This window comes from Streptopelia decaocto (genome assembly GCF_964273445.1).
Source record: "Streptopelia decaocto genome assembly, chromosome: 1".
NCBI classification, from domain to species: Eukaryota; Metazoa; Chordata; class Aves; order Columbiformes; family Columbidae; genus Streptopelia; species Streptopelia decaocto.
Window position 1 is genome coordinate 101,751,793 of NC_138663.1, and position 23,567 is coordinate 101,775,359.

Below are 23,567 nucleotides of genomic sequence, written 5' to 3' on the forward strand. Positions count from 1 at the left end.
CAATTGACATTGCATCTGTACATTTTTGGAGCCTGTTTCTTAACTTCAGCAGCAGTGAGCTCTGAACAATTTCATGAACTCTTCCTTAGTTTTTCACACTCTTCCATCAATTGGCTTCTCACTCCATGTTATCTTAGGAGCACATTCGCATGTTTTCCCTACCACCCTACTGTAAAAAATTAGTAAGTTTTGAATTAAAAGAAAAAGAGTACTTCGTCCATCCTATCCCATGGAGCAGTCATCCTCTCAGAATCTTGTTTTCTGGGTATCCCCCATCACTTTTTCCCTTCAGAAACCTTCTGTCAATACACTAGCAGCTCCCTGTTCTTTCCCATGGCATTCCTGCCAGTTTCCAGTTCTGCTACCAGCCTCAGAGACTGGATGTGGCAGGTGCACTCAACCCCCAGCCAAACCAGAAGCAGATTGATCTAGGCTCTAGAGGAGGTAAAGGCCTGAGCCGTAGCCAGGCCAAGAACTCCTTTTGGGAAACCCACAAGGAAGCAGAACATCACACTGAATGCTGATGAGTTGTGTGTGCAGGGAGTCTCATGCAGACCTTTCCCACTGTATGCAATTTGACTACAAGTCAACCACTTTATTCTATGACAGCCTGAGTGAGCCCACTTTGAGCTCTCTGCTAAATAAGCTAGTTGTATGGCAAAGGTTTTACTACTCACAGGTCAGTGGATGAGTCTAATTTAAGTTTCATATCAATAATTTAGCTGAAGTAAATGCATACTGAATATAATTAATCATCTAGATGTATAAAGTTGTATGATTTTTAATATACTCTCTGCTTCATGTTTTACTTAGTAAGCTAGGTTTGCTGAAATCTTAAGCTGTAAAGTTCTGCTCATATTTACCAAAAGCAACTACAAACTACACTGAACACTTGCAAGAGAAGGCCTGTTTTGCACTTTACTGAGAAGAAAAGGATTTATTCAGACAAAACAGCACCTACAAGGTTAAGGACTATAAAAAATGCCTACAGCTGAACAAAACAAAAGCACAAGGCACATGAGATCAGCAAAAAGGATCCAATGAGAAGCAAGAAGACCCCGAAGTGAAATATTGCTATTGGATTGAATAATGGTACAAAAGGTCTCTGGAGATATAAAAGTCTATGGTTTTTTCTCGTTGGGTGAAACCTCTGCACAGGTATCCAGCTTCAGCCAGCCCTCCTGCTATTTTACTCCATTTTTTTTTTTTTCCTGAGAATTTGTTTCCTGAAAGTCTGCTCTGCATAGGGTTATCAGGCGTCGCCTGAAAGTTTGCCTCTGGAGCTCTAAAATGTAGACTCCAGAGTGAATGGTTATCACAGATGGAATGCCTGAAAGTTTGCTTTCGCAAATGGGTACAGGCCTTCCCTGAAAGTTTGTCTTTGGAGCTCTAAATACAGACTCTGGAGCGAACGGTTATCGGGGGAGAAGAATCCTGAAAGTTTGCTTCGTGAACGGGTACAGGCACCTGGAGAGAAGGTAAGCAGCATTCAGCTTGGCATATCTCCCCGTGCAGTAAATAATAGAGTAAACCCGCCACCAAACTCTTTTAAGTCGCACTTCTCTTTGAGAGATCTAAACATTGTTCTGCAGTAAGGAGAACCCTAAATTACTTCCCTTTGACACTGGAAGAAAGCAGGATTTAAACGTCTCTTCCCATTAGCACCGGACTAGTGTATGGTCAGTTCTACAGTTGCCTTTCTCTGTTTAGAGTTGTCCAACTTCAGAAATGCTAAATAATCACAAATTAACTGGTCTTTCTATAAGGCTGGCTAAGCCCAAGTCTCCTGGGTCTATCATAGTCTCATGTAAATCAGAAATGCAGAACTGGCATCGAAACCGTGGTGGCCCGAGGGAGCATCTAATAACATTGTGTGGAAAATTGCAGTATTCCACTGACTGAAGCTCAGGCCCTTCCAAGCATCAGTCAGCATCAAGTACATGGGCAAGAAAAATATGAATTGATTTTTATTATTTCCACTATTTGCATCCTATTCGAGCCTTGAAGAATTTGAAATTGAACATCAAAAAGATAAATCAAACTCCAGGTAATTGAGTTTCTAGTTCAACACCCTATTTATTTCTAGTTTATTTTCTTGCAGGAAGGCTGAAAGAACAATAAAGAGGAAAACAAACCTTGAGAGAGGTTACAATGTATAAATAGCCATCTTGAGAGTACAGGGAGTTCTTTGCTTAGTAGAGAACACAAGAAACAGGGTAACAAATGGGAAGTGTATGGTGATGTTTAGGGTCTGGAGCATCTTATGAGGAGAGACTGAGAGAGCTGGGTCCGTTCAGCCTGGAGAAGAGAAGGCTGAGAGGCAATCTCATCAATGTTTATAAATATCTCAAGGGTGGGCGTCAAGAGGATGGGACCAGACTCCTTTCAGTGGTGCTCAATGATAGGATGAGGGGCAACAGGCACGGACTGAAGCACAGGAGGTTCCATCTGAATATGAGGAAAAACTTTTTTACCTAGAATGTGCCAGAGTCCTAGAACAGGCTGCCCAGAGAAGTTGGGGAGTTTCCTTCTCTGGAGACATTCAAACCTGCCTGGACACATTCCTGTGCGATCTGCCCTGGGTGAACCTGCTTTAGCAGGTGGGTTGGACTAGCCGATCTCCAGAGGTCCCTTCCTAAGGCAACCATCCTGTGATATTTAGGGCAAGCACTGAGGGAGAGAAGGGCTGCTGTTGTTCTCCGGCCGTACTAACGCTCTCCAGCACACCACTCTGCAGGTGGGCACACAGCGGTGCAGCCCCACACTCACGGGGCGGTGGGGCACGGCTAGCACGGCCAGCAAAGCCAGGTGACTGGGCAGGGCTGAGAGCTCTCAGCCTTGCCCAGCCCTATCTCCCCTAGCCCAGGGCAGGCAGCCGCCCGCCAGGAGGAACGTGTCCCCTCACCACCGCCCCTCCCGCCGCCCGTTCCCAGCCACCCGTGCCACGCACCCCGCGTGACCAGCGGCGGGGCGGGTGCAGTAACGCAGCCTGGCTCCGGACCGGCCGCAGCCGGCCGCCGCACACCCACGGAGAGAAAACCCAGCACCGAACCCTCTCTCCTGCCCGCCCTCCTCCGGCTGAGGAGCCGCGGGCCGCGAGGGGGCGGGGCGGGACCGGGCGCGGCACCTCCCCCCGCGGGAGGGGCGGGGCTCCTCTCCTTTGCGCCATGATGAACAAATGACCTCGCGGGGAATGAAATTTAAGTTCCACCGGGGGGAGAGAGTTCTCTGCTTCGAGCCCGACCCCACCAAGGCCAAAGTGCTCTATGATGCCAAGGTGACACACCCCACCCCTTCTCCCCCCACCCCGCGCGCGCGACCCTGCCCTCCCTCCCACTCACACCCCCCTTACCCCCCCCGGCTTCGCCCCGCCGACCGGGCAGGAGGGAGCGCGGGGGGGCGGGGCCGGCGCGGAGCCCGGCCCGCCGCCGTTGCTGCCGTTAACGCTTCCCGCTGGGCACTGCGCGCGCGTGGTGAAGTGGCTGCGGGCCCGGCGGCGGCTCCGCCACGAGCACTTGTTTTAGGAAGGGGGTGTGCTGGACCACGGCGGGGGTGCAAGCGAAGAGGCCGTGCGGCTGGGAGACAAAGCGAGGCGGTGCCCATCTCCGCTGGGCCTCTTTTCCCCCGCCTCCAGCCCTTGTGCCGCTGTCATCGTCCCCACCCATGCGTTTCAGCCCGGCCCCCCGGCGGGGCTTGGATCTTTTCCCCTACACGCACCGGCCCCTCCACTGCGGGGGTGGGGGGTGCGCGTAGCAGCTGCGTACGAGCCTCTGGGCCTTCCCCCAGCGGGACAGAGGCGTCCTGCTGCCCGGGTGACTGAAGAGGCGATGCAGCCCAGGCCGTCGGGGCCTTGCTCTCGCCTCAGGTAGAGAGCGGAGCTGCCCAGGGGCTCTGGAAGGGTCGGAGCCGGTTCCCGCCTTCCATTCTCGGCTGAACACCTGCAAAGTAATTCTGAAGTCTTATTTTAATCCCTGCATTTTTGTAGCGTAGCGTGATTTATACACCCTCCCTGCTCTCCAACCCGTAGAGCCTGGCCTTCTGCCTTTCAGAAAGAAGGGTTTGAATGGTACAGGTGGTACAGGAGAATATACAGAAATATGATAGCAAGCAGAGAGTGATGGACCATAGGTGTTGCAGTAGGAGGTGACTGACTCACCTGGGTCTGGCCTTAAGAATAGTGATAGTAATTGTGGAGCTTGATGTTAATATTGTTTTGGGGTGTCAGTGGGACATGAAATAATTTTTTTAATGCTGTGTCATCTGTATCTAGTTTGGAAACAGAGTTCTGGGTTTTGTTTTGTTTTGTTACAGAAGAAGGTGAAAAGGGGTACTGCAACTGGATTCCTGACCAAATTAAATACTTTTTGCTGCAAGTTTTCTATTGATGCAGTTTGCTAGTGTTTGTCAAACATATTTAAGCAGGAGCTCCACCTTCCTGTATTGTTGTGGCCTGCCCTTATGTTTGTACGTGTATTCCTATGTTCTAACCACCCCAACAGCTTTAATTGCCAGCCCTAGAGGTAACTTGAGTGCAAAAAATAATAGCGTATTTTCTTCTTTACTTTCAAATACCCCAGACTCCAGCATAACTGTCCTTTGCATCATCAATAGTTCTGCAAATCTGGACTCCCAAATTAAAACAGTACGGTAGCCTAACTGCTGGGCACATATATGGTCTATCAGAGCGATTCAGTTGCAGGCAGAATGATTCCTTTGTTATTACTAGTCCTGATGCTCTCCTTAATTATCCACCTGAAATGTCTTTTTCTTGGGAGGTGCAGGCCCTTTCAGACTGGCCCATTTTATGTGTGTGAAAGAGAGGGAGAAAACAAAGACTCAGATATCCACAAAGCCTTTTAATGTTTTGTGACTAAGATTCTGTGTTGTTCAAGATAGAACAGCATTTCTGAGGTTTATATGTTAGAACAGGAGTGTCAAACTAATTTTCACCAGGGACCACATCAGCCTCGCAGTTGCCTTCAAAGGGCTGAAGGTAATTTCAGGACTGTGTAAATGTAGGAGTAGTACAGTCCTGAAATTACCTTCGGCCCTTTGAAGGCAACCGCGAGGCTGATGTGGTCCCTGGTGAAAATGTTTGACACCCCTGTATTAGAACTATGTTGTCTCCTGCTTTGAGGATGTGAAGAGACAGCACATTGGAGAAAACATTAGTAGCCCAGATGTATATCTGGGTATCTGTATTGTGGTACTGCATTGTTTTGCATTTCCCTTTGTCTTGAGAGCATGGGATGTTATAGGACAGGACTAAGATGGTTAGCAGTCCCTAACCTTAAAAGCACTCAACAAAAAGCTAGTTTTTCTGACCATTTAGAATAATCTATATCTTCTGCTCATATCAATATTCACTGGCAAAATTATAGGTATATTTCATTTCCATACGTAAATATATTTTTTAAAAATTGTGCATAAATTCCCTAGGTACTGTAAAGCTCATTTTTTCTCAAGCTTTTTAATACATACTATTCAATTTTGTTTCAGATTGTTGATATTGTTGTTGGAAAAGATGAGAAAGGCAGGAAGATTCCAGAATATCTGATCCATTTTAACGGTTGGAACAGAAGGTGAGAGCCTGTATGCACCTTTTCAGTTCTTCCATTTCTTCGGTTTTATTCTGCAAATAAAAGCATTGCACAGAATATCAAAGGACTGTGATGTTTGCATTAATATTTTTGTTTTTGTGAATGTCTTTAATGTACTTGCTCATGTTGACACATTGGAATGTATTCATAAATTTCAGCGCATTGGTTTGATAGCCATGAGTTTAATCTTTATGGGCTATCTGTCTTCGCCATATACTTGTGGCTGCTATGTTTCAATTAATAAAAGGAGTTTATACTTTGTTAAATCTAGACCTGGACTCTTTGGTTGGCAAGGCCAGTACATGAGTGCAGTCTCTGACAGTGATCTACAGCAGGTGTTGGTGCTTACAAACATTTATTGCGTGTTTGAGAGATTTTAAATGGCAACAACAAGAATTGAGGCCATGTGAATACAAGCAGATGCAAACCTTTTGATGTAGATGTTGCTTCTGAATGATATTAATAGAGTGCTTTTTAGACTTAATGTGTATTACTTCGTTATTATTTATGAGTGGCATATATTTACGGCTGTTAATAATTTTCTGTTGACCAATCCTTAGCTGGGATAGATGGGCAGCTGAAGATCATGTTCTTCGTGATACAGACGAAAACCGCAGATTACAGCGTAAATTGGCACGGAAGGCTGTGGCTCGCATGTAAGAAATCCTTTTGGTCTCAAAATGAATTAGATTCATTTTCAGATTCAAACAGATACATCCAGGTTCTACAAGTGAGCTTGACCTCTAAGCTCATGCTGTAGGTGGTAGGTATCTACCCAGTATCGTCAGTGCATTCTATGGTAGATACCAATATATTGTTATTAAACAACACTCTACATGACTAACACTTAAAATTATTCTTAACTATTGCTGTGAAATGCCTGTGTATTGGATCTGCATCTTCCCAAAGAGATGTACTTGAAAAATAACTTAGGAAAACCTGAAGTGTTTTTCAGCCATAGACAATATGCTAATATTGGTTGGCCATGGCTTGAGGATCTGCTTGAGAACATGAATATGGTGTAATGTATGGACATGAAGGTATCCACTCTCAAATAAGCATTGTTCAACTTATTTCAGTATCAATTAATGAAAATAACTCAAACATACCTTTCCTGTGCATTTGCATGTAATGTAATTATGTGGGATAACCAAATAATATTAGCCAAATTTCAGTGAACTATTTTGTGTTCTGTAGGAGAAGAAAGGGAAGAAAGAAGAGACGTTGCAGGTTGCCTGGTGTTGACTCTGTATTAAAAAGCCTTCCTGCTGAAGAAAATGATGAGAGTAGTGAAAACTGTGAGCTTGTTTTCATTCTTTCATAACTGGCATGATGCCTTTAACTTTTTGAGCTGGGGTTACAGTGCGTGCTGTAAATTCCTATTGGGATGACACAGGAGTATCACAGTCCTATTTGAAATGTACAGAGGCAGTCATATGAAGAGTGAGCACTGTGTTTCATGCCAGGCAGCTATTAAGTTATCTCCTTTCTTCTCGTGTTCCAGAGACTTTTGCTTGTGTCATTTCCACTCAACTGTTCTAATCAGTAATTTCAGAGCTTAATGCTGCTTTGTTTAGTGAAAAATTAATAGTGCAAGAAGCCCTCGGTTTTCTTTGTTTGATGCTAGGGAACAAGACACTTTTCCTGCTAGTGTTTCTACCTATTTTGGGGGGCAATAAAATTTTCTTTTTGGCCAGTCTACCTGGCACGATGGTCTGTTTCTTGTCAGCTGACTGGCTGACTTCACTTTCAAGCCAGCTCTTTCATTTAATAGCATTTTTCTTTGTAGCTTGAAAACCAGCAGGAACACTGGCTGGCACTTAACTGATGTTCTGGCAACTGTCGTTGCACAGATCCAGACCTTCTGATTGAATGGTTAATATGTTAATCCCCTGTTCAGAACTAAAGTCCAAGATAAATTGGAAAGGTCTGTGAGTGTTAAGAAGGGGGCTTTTTAAAGTGGGTGTTTTTCAGTTAGAGAGGGTGCAAGAATACTTCCTTTAAACTTCTTGTCTTACATACTTAGAAGTTTGTAGTGTGCTATAAATAATACCTGTGTGTTTAATTAAATTAGAGTTATTAATTCTCATTAGATATGACAAGGTAGTTGTGGCTGTGTTGTTGATTTGGTTTGGTTTTTTGTGCATAGAGGCCTGAAATTGTTCTTAACCTCTGCAATGTACTAATGTGAGATAAATATGTGAAATCTCTTTTACACAGCTATAAGTAGTTCTTCTTCTGGTGACAGTGATGAAGGAACAGATGAAGAAATAAAAAGTGAAGAAAGTGATATAGAAGAGAGGACAGAAATGGTATATTCATGAGCTCCTTAATAGAATTTAAACGTGTATTTGAAACTCTGGAAAAATTGAAGTAGTTGAAATATAAGCTACAGCTGGTTATTTAGCTGGAATTAAAAGTATAATTTTCTTACTCCTTACTGTCGTTGAGTTTTTGAAAATTATAGATATGTCATATTATTTTCCTCTCTTTCTACATGTAAGGCTTATGTGGAGAAAACCTAGCAAATTAGATTATATAGATTTGTGAGTGCTGTAAAATTTTACTGGTCTATGCAGGTTGGGCAAATCCTGTTATTGCAGTAGGATCTTCTTGGCTCCTGTATTTTACTGTGAAATGGGCATGTCATCTGTGGTCTTAAACTGAAATGTAAAAGACTGACTTGAAGAAAAAAACATGTATTTTGTCTACATTATTGGAAAGAAAGTACAGTGTAAACAGTTGTTCTCAAGGTCTGTTGAATCTAACTGCTGCAGTGTGTTTGATCTGAAGCAGCAAAACTTAATAAATTTCAGTTAATTCTTTTGTGTTAAATACTTCAGTGAATGCTAAATTAAAAAAAACATCACAGGTGACTTCAAAGCAGCATTGTTGAATTGCTTACAGTGAGGCTACTATCCACTTAAATATTTACTTTATGTTATTTTTACATGACAAAACTTGATGGTTATACTGTATCTTGACTACTGAAGTTCTTTTTCACTAATATTTGTAAGCACAAGCAATATATTGTTTCTTGCACTGGTCTGTTGTAGAAAGAAGAACAAGACACTCACACAAAAAGGGACATGGAAGAAAGAGCAATAAGCATAGAAATTCCTGAAGTCTTGAAAAAGAAGCTTGAGGAGGACTGTTACTATATTAATAGAAGAAAACGGGTATGAAATAAAAGTAGGAAATGAATGTGCACGGAGTGGATGGGGAGGGCGTCCAGAAGTTCGTGCATAGAACAACTCCTGTTTTTTTTAACTTTATTGCAAAGATGAGCTTAGACAATATAAGGAAGAATAAGAAGACTGTAGGCAGCAGACTTCTCTATAGCTGAAACAGTGACTTGTCATTGTATTTAAGAATGTAATATTTCAATACTCAATTGTGGTTTAGAGTGCAGATTGTTTTTTAAAGCTGGAAATGTAGTAAGCTTGTTAACCTGACCATATTTTTCTTTCTCTAGATGTTTATAAAGGATTGATCAAAAATGCAGTTTAAGGGTTCAAATTAATCACTCCTGAAATAACTTCGTGCAATAGAGACTTATTAAGCTAGTCAGTACATTACAAGCTCCTGTTTTAGCTTGATATACTAATTGTTTTTGTAAGACATTTATTGTTTCTTTTTCAGCTAGTGAAGCTTCCTTGTCAGACAAATATAATAACCATCCTGGAGTCATATGTAAAACATTTTGCTATTAATGCTGCTTTTTCAGCCAACGAAAGATCTCGCCACCATCAAATGACTCCACATGCTAATATGAATCTTCATTATGTGCCACCAGAGAAGAAGTAAGTAATCTTTAGTCCAGTGCTATTGTCACAAGAAAAATGACTTTGCATTCAGTGTTCTGTTTCAAGGCAGTTCACTTCTGTGAGCTTATACTGTGATGTTTGTCTGTTTATGTATTTGACAGATGCCTGTAGTGTAGTAACACTGACGATTTGTTTATCAGTGAGAGAGTCCGTATAATCTAGAAAGTCATTATACAAAGCATGAGTATTCCCTTTTCGTCATGTAAGTTCTTGTGAATATTGTGACCCATTTTGGAAGAATGTGTTGCTATTGTCTATGTGAGAATCTTTTGAGCACTGAGAGAGTATCTGATATGAGAATTCCCTGCTTAAATAAAACTGAACATGTTCAGTTTTATGAAAGATAAAAAATTTATAGGAACACCGATAGAGAACTCCAAGTGCAGTTGATGATTGTTTTGTTTTTTTTTTTTTAATTGACATATTGTCCTAAATCCGAGAGTCAGTATGTGGGGAAACTGTGTGTAGTAACACCAGTCCTGCTTATTAAAATTGATTGTCTTAGTGGCTGTTTTCTCAGCTGAGCTGTATATTCTTCTACCATGCTACAAATCCAAGTGTGTCAACCCTGTATGTTTGCAGTATGGTGGATTTTTTTTGTGGTGTGGTTTGTTGTGTGCTTTTTTTTTTTTCCTCTCATGTTAAATATTTTCAATATTAGATGAGACTGTGTATTTATTTAAGTCTATTTTATCAAAGAGAAATCTTGACTTTTGTTACCGTGTTCTGTTTTGATGGTGCATAGTTATGCTATTCCTTGCAATATTTCGGTGTATGTGAGTGTCTTGGTTTATACTGATGTCATTCATTATTTGACAGATCAATGATACTTTCTTTTTTTGTAATATAATCTTCCAAACAAGAAGTTAGATGAGACATGAGAAATAGGAATAAAAGGCTGCGTGCACATTGCTATTTTTAAAGGTGTATGTTTGAGTGACTTCCTCAATAAAGAAGGTGCTTTAATATGGAAAATGTATAACTTCAGTGATCCATGAAGTAGGAGAGATTCAGCTGACAGCTTTCTTGTACTGCCCTTTCTACTCTGACATAGAAGGTAACTGACCTTCTGGGATGTCAGAATTTCTGCACATGATAGTCCTCTGACTCAATTTATATAGTGTTAAAAAAAAAAAAGGCAGTAGTTTTAGCAGGTGGTATGAAATGGTTAGTAGGAGGTATGGAATTTCTAACACGGGTCATTGTGGCAGAGTCAAATTACTGTTACTGTACACATATATGCACTTGAGACATGAGAGATTAACACCTTCATAGAGGTGAGACGTGCTGGAGGTGAGCTGGACTCAGTCTTTATGTTTCTCCTTGTACATCTACTCACCACCTAGCACTGTGTGTCTTTTACACAAGTCCAAAACTGAAATTCCTAGTAGCCTCTCGATGTAGTGCTTTGGTTATTACGAGGAGGCCATTGGAAACTGATCTCCAATGCAAATGTATCTGTTGTTGTTGGTTCACTGGATATCTCTTAAGCACAGCCTTAACTACATCTTCGTGGCTATAAATCAAATTCTGCACATACCTTTTAGACAGAGATGCAATCTATTGAGTACTTACTTCTTCTGGCAGGTGCGTCTCCTTTGAGCCTAGTAAACTTCAAAAAACAAAATAATGCTTACGTGGCAAAATATCTTTATTTACTGTAGATTTTATGAATACAGTGAACAGTCATACAACAAAACAAATGTATGAGATTGTTTGACCTTATTAAGCAGACTTTTTAGATTTGTTTTTGTTTGAAGTTACCAACAGCAATCATTGTCTCTTCAAGTATGCTTTTAATCACTCATCATTATTTAGTGACAAAGTTAGCATATCAGAGTTAAGACATTAATGATCTGTATTAAAAGGAAATTTCCTACAACTACACTGAAAAATTTTGACATTGCAACTTTGAAATTCATAATCCTTTTTTTCTCCAGTGTTGAGTTATGTAAAGAGATGGTGGATGGCCTGAGAATAACCTTTGACTTCACGCTTCCATTAATTTTGCTCTATCCTTATGAACAAGCTCAATTTAAGAAGGTGACTTCATCAAAATTCTTTCTTCCTATTAAAGAAAACTCAACAAATACTAACAGGTAGGTTGGGTATACAGAGTCTAATACTGCTTATCTCCTGGGGAAAATGCAATAGAATGTGGTTATGTGTTCAGAACAGGATGATTTCTCACAGACTTCGGCTTTAAGATTGTTGTGATAAAATGTTGAACTTTTCTGTTAATTTGTTGCCTGAATTCAGAATTCTGCATTTATATCTGGTTAACTTCAGAAGGGGTTTGTACTGATGGATGTGGAGTTATGTTGCAACTTTGGGGGGGGGAAAAATTACATTGAAATGTAAATTTGTGTTCACAAACTTTTACATTTGAAAATAAGTATGCTTCCAGAAAACAGTATTTAAAAGAAGGCCTCATCACTTTGCTAGGTATTGGGAGGAGACTAATTTGAATAAGTATTATATTTAAGAAGGTCTGTGAAACTAGAAGGATCTCTTTTGGGGGAAGAGTCCTGATCTCTTCTGTAAAGCTACCTTTATTTCCTAGAAATCAGGAGGAACTTTCCCCAAGTCCTCCTCTGTTGAATCCACCAACGCCTCAGTCAACCGACAGCCAGCCCACAACAGGGGAGCCAGCCACGCCAAAGAGGCGGAAGGCTGAACCTGAGATTCTGCAGTCGCTGAGGCGTTCTACACGCCATAGCTCTAACTGCGACAGGTTATCAGAAAGCAGTGCTTCCCCGCAACCTAAACGACGGCATCTTGAGACTCCAGCTTCTATGCCAAAGCTCTTCTTGCACCTGGAAAAAAGTAGGTTTTGCTCTTTAAATTATTGCTCTGAACAAGATTTTAAGTCTTGTTCTTTAAGTCATCTGCACTGTGAACTGAATGATTGAAGTAGGAATTCATGACTTTTGGTATCAATTATTTATCTCTGAAGCTTATACCAAAGGGAGAAATACAAAACAATATTCTCAGTACTTTGGTATTGTATCTCTCAACAGAATTGGAGGAGCTGCTTTTCTATGCATCTGCTTTCGGGTAGCATTTATTGAATTCCAGTATTTAAGACTTTAAACATTTTGGCAGCAGACCTTGGTTGTGTTTAATGGCTTATAGTTCCATAAAACAGATAATAAAATTGATTTCTGATTTCTTTTGTTTGTTTTTCCTTCCCTTTTGAAGAAACCCCTGTCCATAGTGGATCATCTTCGCCTATAACTTTGACTCCTAGCAAAGAGGGGAGTGCGGTTTTTACTGGCTTTGAGGGTAGAAGAAACAATGAATTGAATGAGGTAACAGATTTTTATGTTACTGTCCTAGATTCAATGATTTAAAGGTTTTATTGACCTCAGAGTAGGGCTGTGTAAGAAGAGGTTTTAGTTTATTACTTATCCCATCTTTGATTTTGAAGTTCCGCACAGACTAAATTATTTATTGTGCTATAAAAGTTTAATAACCATTTTTTTCATGTCTTCTGTTTAGGTTTTGTCCTGGAAATTGATGCCAGAGAATTATCCACCAAGTGATCAACCACCACCTCCCTCATATATCTATGGATCTCAACATTTGCTACGGATGTTTGGTAAACTGATGCAGAACTCTGTGCTGAATCAAAATTTTTCTTCCCCCTTGCCCCCTTTTGACCGTATCCATGTGATTTTCTATTTGCTTTATCTCATTGAGTTTCATATTGGAGAAATATAAATTTTAATCTGATTAAAACTTAGGCTGTTTGTAAACTTGCTTATCTCCTACTGGCTATTTAGGCCTTTATTTAACAAAAATAAACAAAAATTACTTCCAATACACAATCAAACATAATTAAACCAAGCATTTACTTTCTCAGCATGTTTCTTTTTAGTAAGGTTTTGGAAGACCACTGGGTAACTTGCAAAGAAAAGTGGAGGCTGCAGGGAGAAGACATTTTTATATTTTTCTTTTCTGTCTAGTGGATAAAAGTAGTTAGAATATGCTTTTAAAACAACAGGTGTAAACATTATTTCTCTTATTTACAGTAAAGCTACCAGAAATACTGGGGAAGATGTGCTTTCCTGACAAAAACCTAAAGGCTTTAGTAAAACACTTCGAAATGTTTCTGAGGTAATGTGACACAATGTACCACAGGATTGTTTGCATTGTTACATAGATCTAAGTGTCCTGGGATGATAAAGGGTTTTAAAAATAAGATGTTAATTTTCTATAATTACAAGAATATGATAAAAATTAATATAAGATTTTAATAATAATTTGAATGAAGATTAATACAAGGTTTTTGATTCTGTAATTCAAATTGAAGGGAACCTGAACTCCCTAAAGTTTTGATAAACACAGTGCTAGAGAACTGAAGTATGAAAGTTTATTTGTGAATATGTGAATGACAAGTCTGGCTTGGTCGAGAAGCATGTTTTATGAAGAAATACAGACTCACTTGTTTTTGAGAGCATAATCTGAGAATTTTGATGTTGCATTGATATTAGCAGGGGTAGAAACTTGTGTTTTAAAACATGTTTTTAATAATGGTATTGGGTTTTTTGTTTGTTTTTGTTTGTTTGTTTTTGGTTTTTTGTTTTTGTTTATTTTATTTTGTTTTGTTTTTTGTTTTGTTTTTTAAAATAAAAGTCTGTCCTACTGGAGCTTTAAACTGGAAGGTTTCTCTGTTATGCAATGCAGAGGCTTAGTGACCATGGTGGCTCCGTGGCTGGTGTCAGTATGGTCATATCCGCACCATGGTCGGCTTTCTTTGTCAGGTACTCTAGTTAATATCTCTGCATGACATTGTAGTGGTAGTTAGATATCTAGTGTGGCACTGTATTGTGCAGCACCCATACAGTGGAAAATAAATTTGCCAAGGAAAACTTACAGGAGAAAGTGCTCTAAGTTGTAAACATCTGGAACAAATGTGGAACTCTTAATTTTGGTCAAAGACCCTCAAGTGGCCACATTGTGAAAAGTAACATAATGTGGCACCTGTTAGAGAACAGGGAGACAAAAGCTTTAAAATGCTTTTACTTTAATTGTTTGTTGAAAATAAAAGATGTCTCAAGTGTCACAGTTTCTACGATATAATTTTTTTCTCTAGAAGCATTTAATTTTTAAGTTTTACTGGTTCCATTTACATCTCTATTTTGTCAGATCCTTGTTAGTATCCAAAGTTAAACAGGACAGAATTAGTGCTTACTGTGGGAAACCTATATTTGCTTGGGGTGAATATTATTTAGGGTGCTTAACTCACTGTGGATCAAATCAGTTTTTATTAGACCTCTGCCTGCTCGGATTCTTCTGTGTTGGTCAGAGCAGGCCTCTGCTCTTTAGCACCTTAGACACAGTTTTTTCATATCTATTCTACAGATGAGCTGTGGTGGAATAGAGGGAAGGAGGAAGCGTGTCCCCCACCCCCCCCATACAAGCAGGGAGGTGATAAAACTGATAGTTCTAGCAGTGATATCCATATGTGCCTTGTTTTTCTTTCTCACTATCTTGTTGAAATGTGTAGTCATCTCTAAATAGAAATTTTTAAAAAGCAGAAGGTGTTTTCCACATCAGCATTTTTAGGTGGGATGGAACTGTGTTTTTGAGGCAAATCTGTCAGTAGTTCCCACTTGCCATGCTTTGTGTTGCATTGCAGAGTGCTCGGAGTACACAAGCTGGATTCCTTTTGGAAAACACTTAACCAGAAATGTGCTTTAGTACTAGGAGGGGATTCAGTTCTCAAGACTGGGCTACAACTGAACAAAAATGAGCCCCCCAAGGGAGGCATAGTGTGGATATCACATATTTGGAACAAAAAACATTCAAGGGCTGTGTATTTTTTCAAGTAGTTTTCTAAGCCAGCATCATGTATGTTTTGCTGTTCTCAAGGTTTCTTTTCTATGCTGAAATAATGATTTTTTTTTTTTTATGGTTTTGTCAGAACTGGTCAAATTGAGAGCCTTCCTGAAAAAGATTCCAAGTTACAGTTACTGCTGTAGGAAGCATTCAATCTTAGGTAGCTTTGTCATAAATATTCTTTTCAGACTTCTTAGGCTACTTTCCTTAACAGATATGCTACTGTGTATTCAATGCAAATTATAGGTTGGTTTGTTTGTTTTCAACACATATTCATGGGGCTTAAGGATGTCTTTCATTTGGGTGTTTCTTTTCCCATATGTCTTTGGAAGTGGTAAAACAATTATATTTTCTATAAACTTGTTCAGACTTGATTTTTATCACAGAAATACTTCTGCATTATCTGTTTCTCATCACAAGAGAATATTGAGGCTGAGGTGACATCTTGTACTAGTTCTTCAATTTTCACACTGTCCTTTCCTTTTTGGGAATGAAAGGATTATTGGATGTTTATTAAAAATGTTTTCTGTCAGTTCTGTTCTGCCTTACCTTTAGAAAGGTAAGAACTGTCGTACATAGTCTGCCTAGTTTCTTTTAGTGAATTGCTCTGGAGTGACAAGCTGAAGTACTCTCCTTTTCTTTACTTTTCTAATAACATACAAGGGATTGAAGCTGTTCCTGAATCTTTTTTGAATTCTTGTTGGAGTAGTCCAAGCATAAGTATTTTATGTATTTTAAAATAAAACTTTAATGTAGTACACAACTGATTTAGTTCTGGCATAGATACTGATTTGATTTTGTATTATGATTTTATGGGTAAAATTTACAGTTTGATTTAATATTTGTATTATTAATCTGATGTGGACTGGGAAACTGAGACTTATTTAATACAACACTTTGTCTAGAAGCTTGTTTTATTCAGTTTACCCATTGCTTGATAAATGCATTAAATTCACTTTGAGATGCTACATGGGAAATATTTTCCAGTCATGCCTCCAGACTGCTGCTAGGCAAGATTAATCTCAGTTTCCCAGACAACTTGTATTTTTAAGGTATATATGAAATACATCTTTTTGAGTTTCACATTAAATAGAAGCTGTACTCTCTGTGCTTAGTGCAGCTTTCTACAACTGTGCATAATGAAAATTTCTTCATGGAGAACATGAAAGTTGATTTCTCAATTATAGAATTTGCAGGAGAAAATTAGTTTCTCAAGAAGAAAACTCTTAGTCTTCACTTTGAACTGTTTAGCTCCGAAATAATATGTAATACTTGCAGAAGAATAACAGTCTGAAGTAGATGTGACAAACTTGCCAGTTGGTTTCACTGAATTTCGCTTACAGTTTGAGTTTAGTCTTCAGGAGCAAGCAGTGGAAGCCAACACGGTAACTAGTGCCTAATAACTGGTAATCTTACTAGCAAAGGACCCCTGATTAAATCCCTGTCTGTGAATAGTTTTTGAGATAAAGTATGGCTTCTTAACCAATTCCATTGTTTCAGACATATTTTTAATAAAATGCTCTATGTGCTGTATTTTATGCCTTCTCTGTATTGTGAGGTGCTTAGTGTGCCTTTAGAGGCTGCTTGAGTGAAGAGAAATAAACTGGCAGCTGCTTGCCTGTCTTGTTTTGCTATTGATTTGAACATAACCTTGACTTGGAAAACTGGTTTGGGATCAGAGGGGTCACTTCTTAGGACTGTTGACCAGTATGAGATACTTAATAGTGAAGAGAATATAATATGTCTGGTTTTAGAATAGCAAGACACATGTTTTCAGGCAATGTCATTTGCATTTTAGGAAAACAAGCAAATCAAAATGGTAAAGCACTTCAGAAAGCCATAGGTATTTTGACTTTCACGAAATACAGAAGAATAAGTAAGTGATTAAATACTTCTAAAATAATGCTACTAAAATTTTTAATCCAGATGAGGCTGATGTGTGATATTTCAGATCATGGAGAACTTATTAATGGTGAAAGACTTAGTTGGGGTGGTTTGTGTTTTTTTTTTTTTTTTTTTTTTTTGCGTGTCTGTGTGTGGTTTTGTTTTGTTTGTTTGTTTTTAAAAACCTGCTGATATTTCAAACTTGCCATATTCTGTAAGCTGTCACTTTCATTTTAGATCTCTTCTTCCCCCTGATGTTTTACAACCTGCTTGTATCTATTGTGCCTCTCTGCTCCATGAGTGGAAAAGTATTTTAATACTGTTAAGTATTTTATGAGAAGAAAACCAAAACAGAATGTGACCAAATTAGAGAACTGTGATAATAAAGCGTGTATATAGGAAGATGAGAAGTTGGTTGAAGTCACCTTAAGAAATAGATCTCTGGTTTTGATAGTGCAACATTTTTTGAGTGTAGTAATATTATTATATATATTTGCAGTAGTCAATTATGACCACTAGTCTGTGCTAATGTGCAATTAATGAGAGGTTATTAGTGGCTTTCTGAGAACAAAAAAATAAAGTATTGCATGTGGTGAATGGAACAGAAAACATCTTCATTTAGGTGAATTCCTTTGGCGTGGTTCTTGAGACACTGGATATCAGAATAAGCACCTGAAACTTTTAATTTATTAATCTGCAAGTGACATTTCTTTTGATGAGGTGATTCAAAGAGTTAAGACCCATCATGCTCTTTAAACAAATTCTGTTAGATTATTACATTTGCCTTTCAAACAACATCTAGCTCAGACCACTAATCTCATCAAAGCATCTGCTTATCTTCTAGAACTCAGAGCTGTAGCAAAAGTAAGATGTCACCGTCCTGGAAACTTTTCCTTTTAACTCTGTATTCTTATACCTTTGTGGCTGAGGTTGTCCTTTGTAATTTTCACACTTTTCAGGCCATCCCTGACTTTACTCTCGTGGTGGTAGCTGATGTTTAGAAGAGTGGTTTTCTTTATGCGGAGACTGTTCAGGTAATAGGTTGTGTTGACACTGTCAAGACAATAACATTTTAGCTACCAGATGATGCTTTTAAAACTCATATTAATTCAGTGACTCTGGAAAATGTTCCTGAGGTGGATATGTCAAGTGACTTTTTAATGTGGATAATGCTAGTTCTGTGCCTCTCTTTGGTAGATTTGTTTGCATAACTCTCAGCCAAATGGTAGTATATTTTGAGGTTATTGCTTGGAGTCACCTGAGGTAAGCTTGCTTATGGACTGCTACAGGTGAAGATCAGAACATTAGGAATTCGTCAAGCCAGGTTGCTCATGTGTCTGTTTCCCTTGTCTCCATCCCCTCTAGTCCCTTTTGAAATGTTGCTCTTCTAGGAACCTGTGGTAGAGAGGGAAATAGCTGCATTGTGTCCCATTACATCTGTGTTCTGGGCAGGAGTATAAAGCATAAGTATTCTTTTTTGGGATGCTCATAATGAGAAAAAAAAGTGTGCGGTCTTACATCAGGATGTTTGTGTGGACTGTGCAACTCGAAACTCAGTTGCTCATAAGCAGTTTCACTGTGTAGGTGTCTGCATATGAACTCTGTAAAAATTCTAAACGTGAAAAAGGCAATAATGCAACAGGTGACTGAACTTACTAGATTTGTAAGTTTAAAGTAATTAAACAATTTCTGAATAACTAAATAGCAATGTGCTTTCTGATCTATAGCTGAACATTGGCTCTACTTGCGAAGTACAGCTCCCTCTGTTTTTAAATCTTGGCTTGTGACTTGCAGGTGCCAGTGATATTGATCTTTGTGCTATTTCACCTTTTCCAAGAGCAAAGAGTTAGTGAAGTATCCAGTAGCATAGAGTCTTATGAGACTCCTAATGTTTCTGTGCCTGCTTTCTGCACTGCAGTGTAGTTTGAATAGAAACCAGCTTTAGAAGGGACACTGCTCTTTGTATGCAAGTATACAAAGGATTGGGACACAAGCTGACCTTGTGTTCCTTTGCCTGTTTTCTCCTACTTCTCTGCAGAAAATAATTTGTATCTGCTTGCTCTCAGGTGTTTTGCTTTTCATAACTCTTATATTAAGAACAGAGTACATTTGACTGCGTGCATTCTGTCTGCCTTTTTTTTTGCGGGGGGCGGGGGGGGGGGTGTAGCTATGCTACAAGCATCTCAGTTAAAATTTCTCATCTTTACCAGCTGTCACTTTAGCTTGCAGTAAACTGGCATTTATAAATGATCTTAAGCAGAACTCAGGAAATTTGTAAGAGAAAATGAACATGCTTCCCATTACTTGCCCTTAAAATTCTTGGAACTGTCAGCTGCCCAATGTCCTCTACAGGTTCCTTTGTTTTATTGATGTTTTTTTAAGACATTCTGCCTTGTATGATCTAGTACGTGGTACGGAATGTTAGCCAGTGACACTAAGCATTTGACTGGCCCTTGTATTTTGTACTCACTGTTTATCTCTTGAAGTCATTAATACATGTTCATGAAGAATTATTAATTAAATTCCATTTGTGGCTCATCTTAATCTTGTGCAATCTAACTAAGTTAGACTTGAGTATCTTAAGTTTTAGGCCTTACCACAATCACTTCATACCAACCCTGCATATCCCAGAAAGTAATTTGTAGCTAACTACAGTCAGAGGTCATAGCAGGTAATTTATTAGCTTCTCAGTTGCTGTAATGTGTAGCGGTTTCCCTAAAGTAAAGTGTGTTTGTAGTGCAGATGAATGACATGTGACTAGGAGGATCTGATTGTGTTAATTGTTTTTGTTTCTTTTAATTTTCTAAGGGCTATCTCTAACTCATGGCGGGTGGGGGGAAAGGCATTTTGTAAGACATTAGAGCAATTTGTGGCCTTGTAAGCCTAGATAAGTAGGTGGTGAATGGTTTTGATGACAAGCCATAGTAAATCATTAAGTCATGTGATTCAGACAGCATATTAATCAAATATTGGTGGCTTTAATCTAGATTTGTCCTATTTATTTAGTTAAAAAAACCCCTTTTTTTTCCTATTTCATTGTTTTGTCGAAGTTTAATTTGGATTCACTGTTCATTGCATTTTGTTCTTTCAGGGAAAAATATTGTATTATTTCACTGTTTTTATTTCATTTATTTAAATGCCTTTATTTCTGTGAATAGGAAATTGGTATAATGCAGCTGTAACATGCTGTGATTTAAAATGTGATATTTTTGATTTAGCAAAATAGTTTTCATTTTTTAAATTATCTCTTAACCTTAATTATTTAATCCTTTTTGGTTTTTGCTATTTAATAAAATTGGAAGCTTCTGTTGGACCTGATGAGAAACTAGCATAATACGAATACTTATAAACAAACAGAATGCTTAAGTATTTGATGCACTTAGAATTGTGTGAATGAAGACTGTCTGGAGCTTTCAATTTCCTTAGCTTGTAAACATCTGTTATGATAGCTTATGTGGTGTCAGTTTGTGGCAGAGCCAGTTGGATCGTTGCTTTAAACACAAGAGAGATCTTTCTCCCGTTGTGCAGTATCTGCCCTAGCTGAATATTGCCAGAAATTATGTGCTTGATTAGGCACTTTTACGGGTCACCTAACGGAGCCTTTTCTGCTCATTTCATTAGGTAATGTTTAAAAGCAAAAACGAGCTGCCATTTGATCTTCTGGAAGTGTGTTGGTTGTCCAGCCTGTCCACTTGCATGTCTTAAACCTGAATCATTTACATCAGAAACCAGCCTAGGTCCCTCTAGACTGTTAATTACAGAACTCCTATGAAATAAGCAAGTAGGGAGGAAGCTGACAAAGTGCCTTCTAGTTAAATGGTGACACACTGAAGGACTGATTTCTTCTTAAAAAAAAGCTTGTATTTCTCACTGCTTTTCCTGGAATTAGTAGGATTTAACCAGTTATTCCTCAAGTGTAGCCCTTGTTCGATGCCCATGTTTAAGTACAAGGCTTGTGTGTGGGGAAAAATCAATCTTTTTTCATTTACCTGTGTTTTTGTGTTGTAACCTTTCTGTGTGGCCTCTCAGCAATTAATATATTCCTGATTAAATTTAGATTGCCTTATGTCGAAGATCTTGTTCATATTATTTGATGCTTTGGCTTTTCTAAGATCTAAGGACATGCCTGGTTCAGGCAGTGTAGCTGTGAGTGAGGTTGGAAAAATACTATGGTTTTAATTGCATTCACCTGTAACTTTTTTTTTTTTTTTTTTTTAATTTGGACTTTCTGTGTCCAGAATATTGCTTATACAAAACTGATATTTTTAACTTCCAATATGAGGTCATCTCCCTAGCCGGTAGTTCTTGAGAGAAACTGGATTCCGGTAATGACATTGTTTCTGGTTGTTTCCATTGCTTCTTACTCTAACTCAGAGAACCTGTAGATAACATTTTGCCATGCTTGTTTGTATGTTGTGTGGTTTGTTTGTTTTTCTGAAGTATAACTTGATCATGTTTGAGAACTGTTTTGTCCCCATTTGTGTACCTGTTATCTTTGTATACAAAGGAAAGAGCAGAGATTAAAGTCGTTTTAGCTATTTGTTACTGATGTTAGCAGCAGCAGTGCTTATTATTTTTGTTTGCAGTCCTAAACCAAAGAAAGAGTTGTGTGTTAGCAGAGCAGGAGGACATGATAAAATATTGAGTGCTTGGCTGTTTGCATAATATTTGAAGACCAACTCAGAGAAATTTGGAATTAGGGAACTGGATTTGCAAAGGATGCGTATTTGTCTTTGAGAGCCATACTTAGATACTCATGAGGGGTAGAGACCCTAAATGCACAGGCACATGAAATAACAAATCGTAGCTTTACTTACTTAAAAGATCCAGTTTGACTTAAAGGTTACTGGATATTTGTGTAAGATACTGACACAGCTATGGCTGAAAATCCTGGTTTTGACATAAAGCAAAATAGTATGTGGAGCAGGTGACTGACAGAAGTTGCAGAAAGATCTCTTTTCTTTTTTTCTTCTGTGGTAGTTCTTTGCATTCTTTTCTGAGTGTAGCTTCAACTTTTTTTCTTTTTTAATTGAGCTTGAGCATTTTTTTAATACTATTCGGATTTGAGAATGATGGAGCAAGACTGTATCTCACTATGTAAAACTTGTAAAAAATAGGGCAAGGCTTTTGTATGCCAAATTTCAAAGTGTAATAATTCTTAATTTCCAGGCAGTGGTTTTGCTGAGCTTAAAAATTAATTTGAAGACAGGTTTTCTGTTAAATGTTTCATGTTCTGTTCTTTTTTTGGTATGCTTTCTTCTCAGGTTTTTAGCAGAATACCATGATGATTTCTTCCCAGAATCTGCTTACGTAGCTGCATGTGAAGCCTACTACAGTACTAAAAATCCTCGAGCAATCTACTGAAGCTATTAATAAAGATTAAATCCTACTGTGCATAGCCTATGATAATGCTATTTTGCCACATGGCTACAAGATGAAGATGAAAAATGGATTAAAGCAACTTCTGGAGTAGAAGAAATAGGGAGATATCTTCTGTGATGGTTGGATTACTTAGGACTGGAGAACTTCTTTTCAGAGATGGGTATAGACTGCATTGTGAGTTGCTTAAAGGATTGAATATGACTCTGACTCCAGATGCATGTTCCGACTTCTAATGCATAGGACTGCATAGGCCTGTTAAAGAAGAAAGGAGGCAAAAGCAGATGCATTAGCAACAGGTCATTTTCTTGAAGGTAGATCACCATCGTGTGTTTCATTTCAGCTCGACCTCTCCAGCCTGAGAAATAAGACTTGTTACATGAAGAGAACGCATAAGTGGTATCTTGCGGATTTTTATTTTTTCTTTCCTCACAAGTTGCACTTCATTTCGTGGAACTGTCATGATAGAAAAGATTGCTTAAAGTAAAGGTGTCTTTGCTGTTTGGCTGGTGTGACGTCTGCATCAAGAATGACTTTGGGTGAAAGACATGTTGCTTACTTTAAGTCTTGCAAAGTTGCATACAGCTCTTCTCACGGTAAGGCTGCTGGAGTTCCAAGGAGAACAGGTGTTGCCAGCGATTCAACATTTACCTGGCAATAAATGATTTCCAGAGCCATTATGAAAGAACTGATTTTCTACGAGTAAGCAGAGAAGTCAATAAAGTGATGGCAGTTTAACTGGCAAACACTTATTTTCTTAATAAAGTTCACAGTGGATGCTGTGTAAATGTGTGGTTTTGACTGTCTAAAATATCTTCTTTGTGCTTGATTAGTATTTTTGAGATTGCTAAGTGCAAATATAAATGAGAGGTGGGACCATTGACAACACAGGGAGAGAAGCCCTTTATGTATCATTAGGTTTTCTTCTACAGACTTGAAGGATTTCTCTTTAGACAGTTTTAAAAACTTGAGCTCTGGAAGTAGGAACTCAATGGGACCTGACTGAGTTCCTAGAAATCTGACAACACATTCA

The 23,567-nt window shown here is 38.8% G+C and overlaps 1 protein-coding gene across 1 annotated transcript; it reads left to right on the forward strand.

Moving 5' to 3' along the window:
• Nucleotides 1–3,119: 3,119 nt before the first annotated feature.
• MSL3 (MSL complex subunit 3) lies at nt 3,120–23,330 on the forward strand. The gene is made up of 13 exons (XM_082074522.1): nt 3,120–3,277; nt 5,500–5,582; nt 6,161–6,256; nt 6,798–6,898; nt 7,821–7,912; nt 8,657–8,779; nt 9,243–9,403; nt 11,368–11,526; nt 11,991–12,253; nt 12,629–12,738; nt 12,929–13,028; nt 13,462–13,546; nt 22,420–23,330. The coding sequence occupies exons 1-13, from the start codon at nt 3,179–3,181 to the stop codon at nt 22,517–22,519; spliced, it is 1,572 nt and encodes a 523-aa protein (XP_081930648.1). The 5' UTR covers nt 3,120–3,178; the 3' UTR covers nt 22,520–23,330.
• Nucleotides 23,331–23,567: the final 237 nt, after the last annotated feature.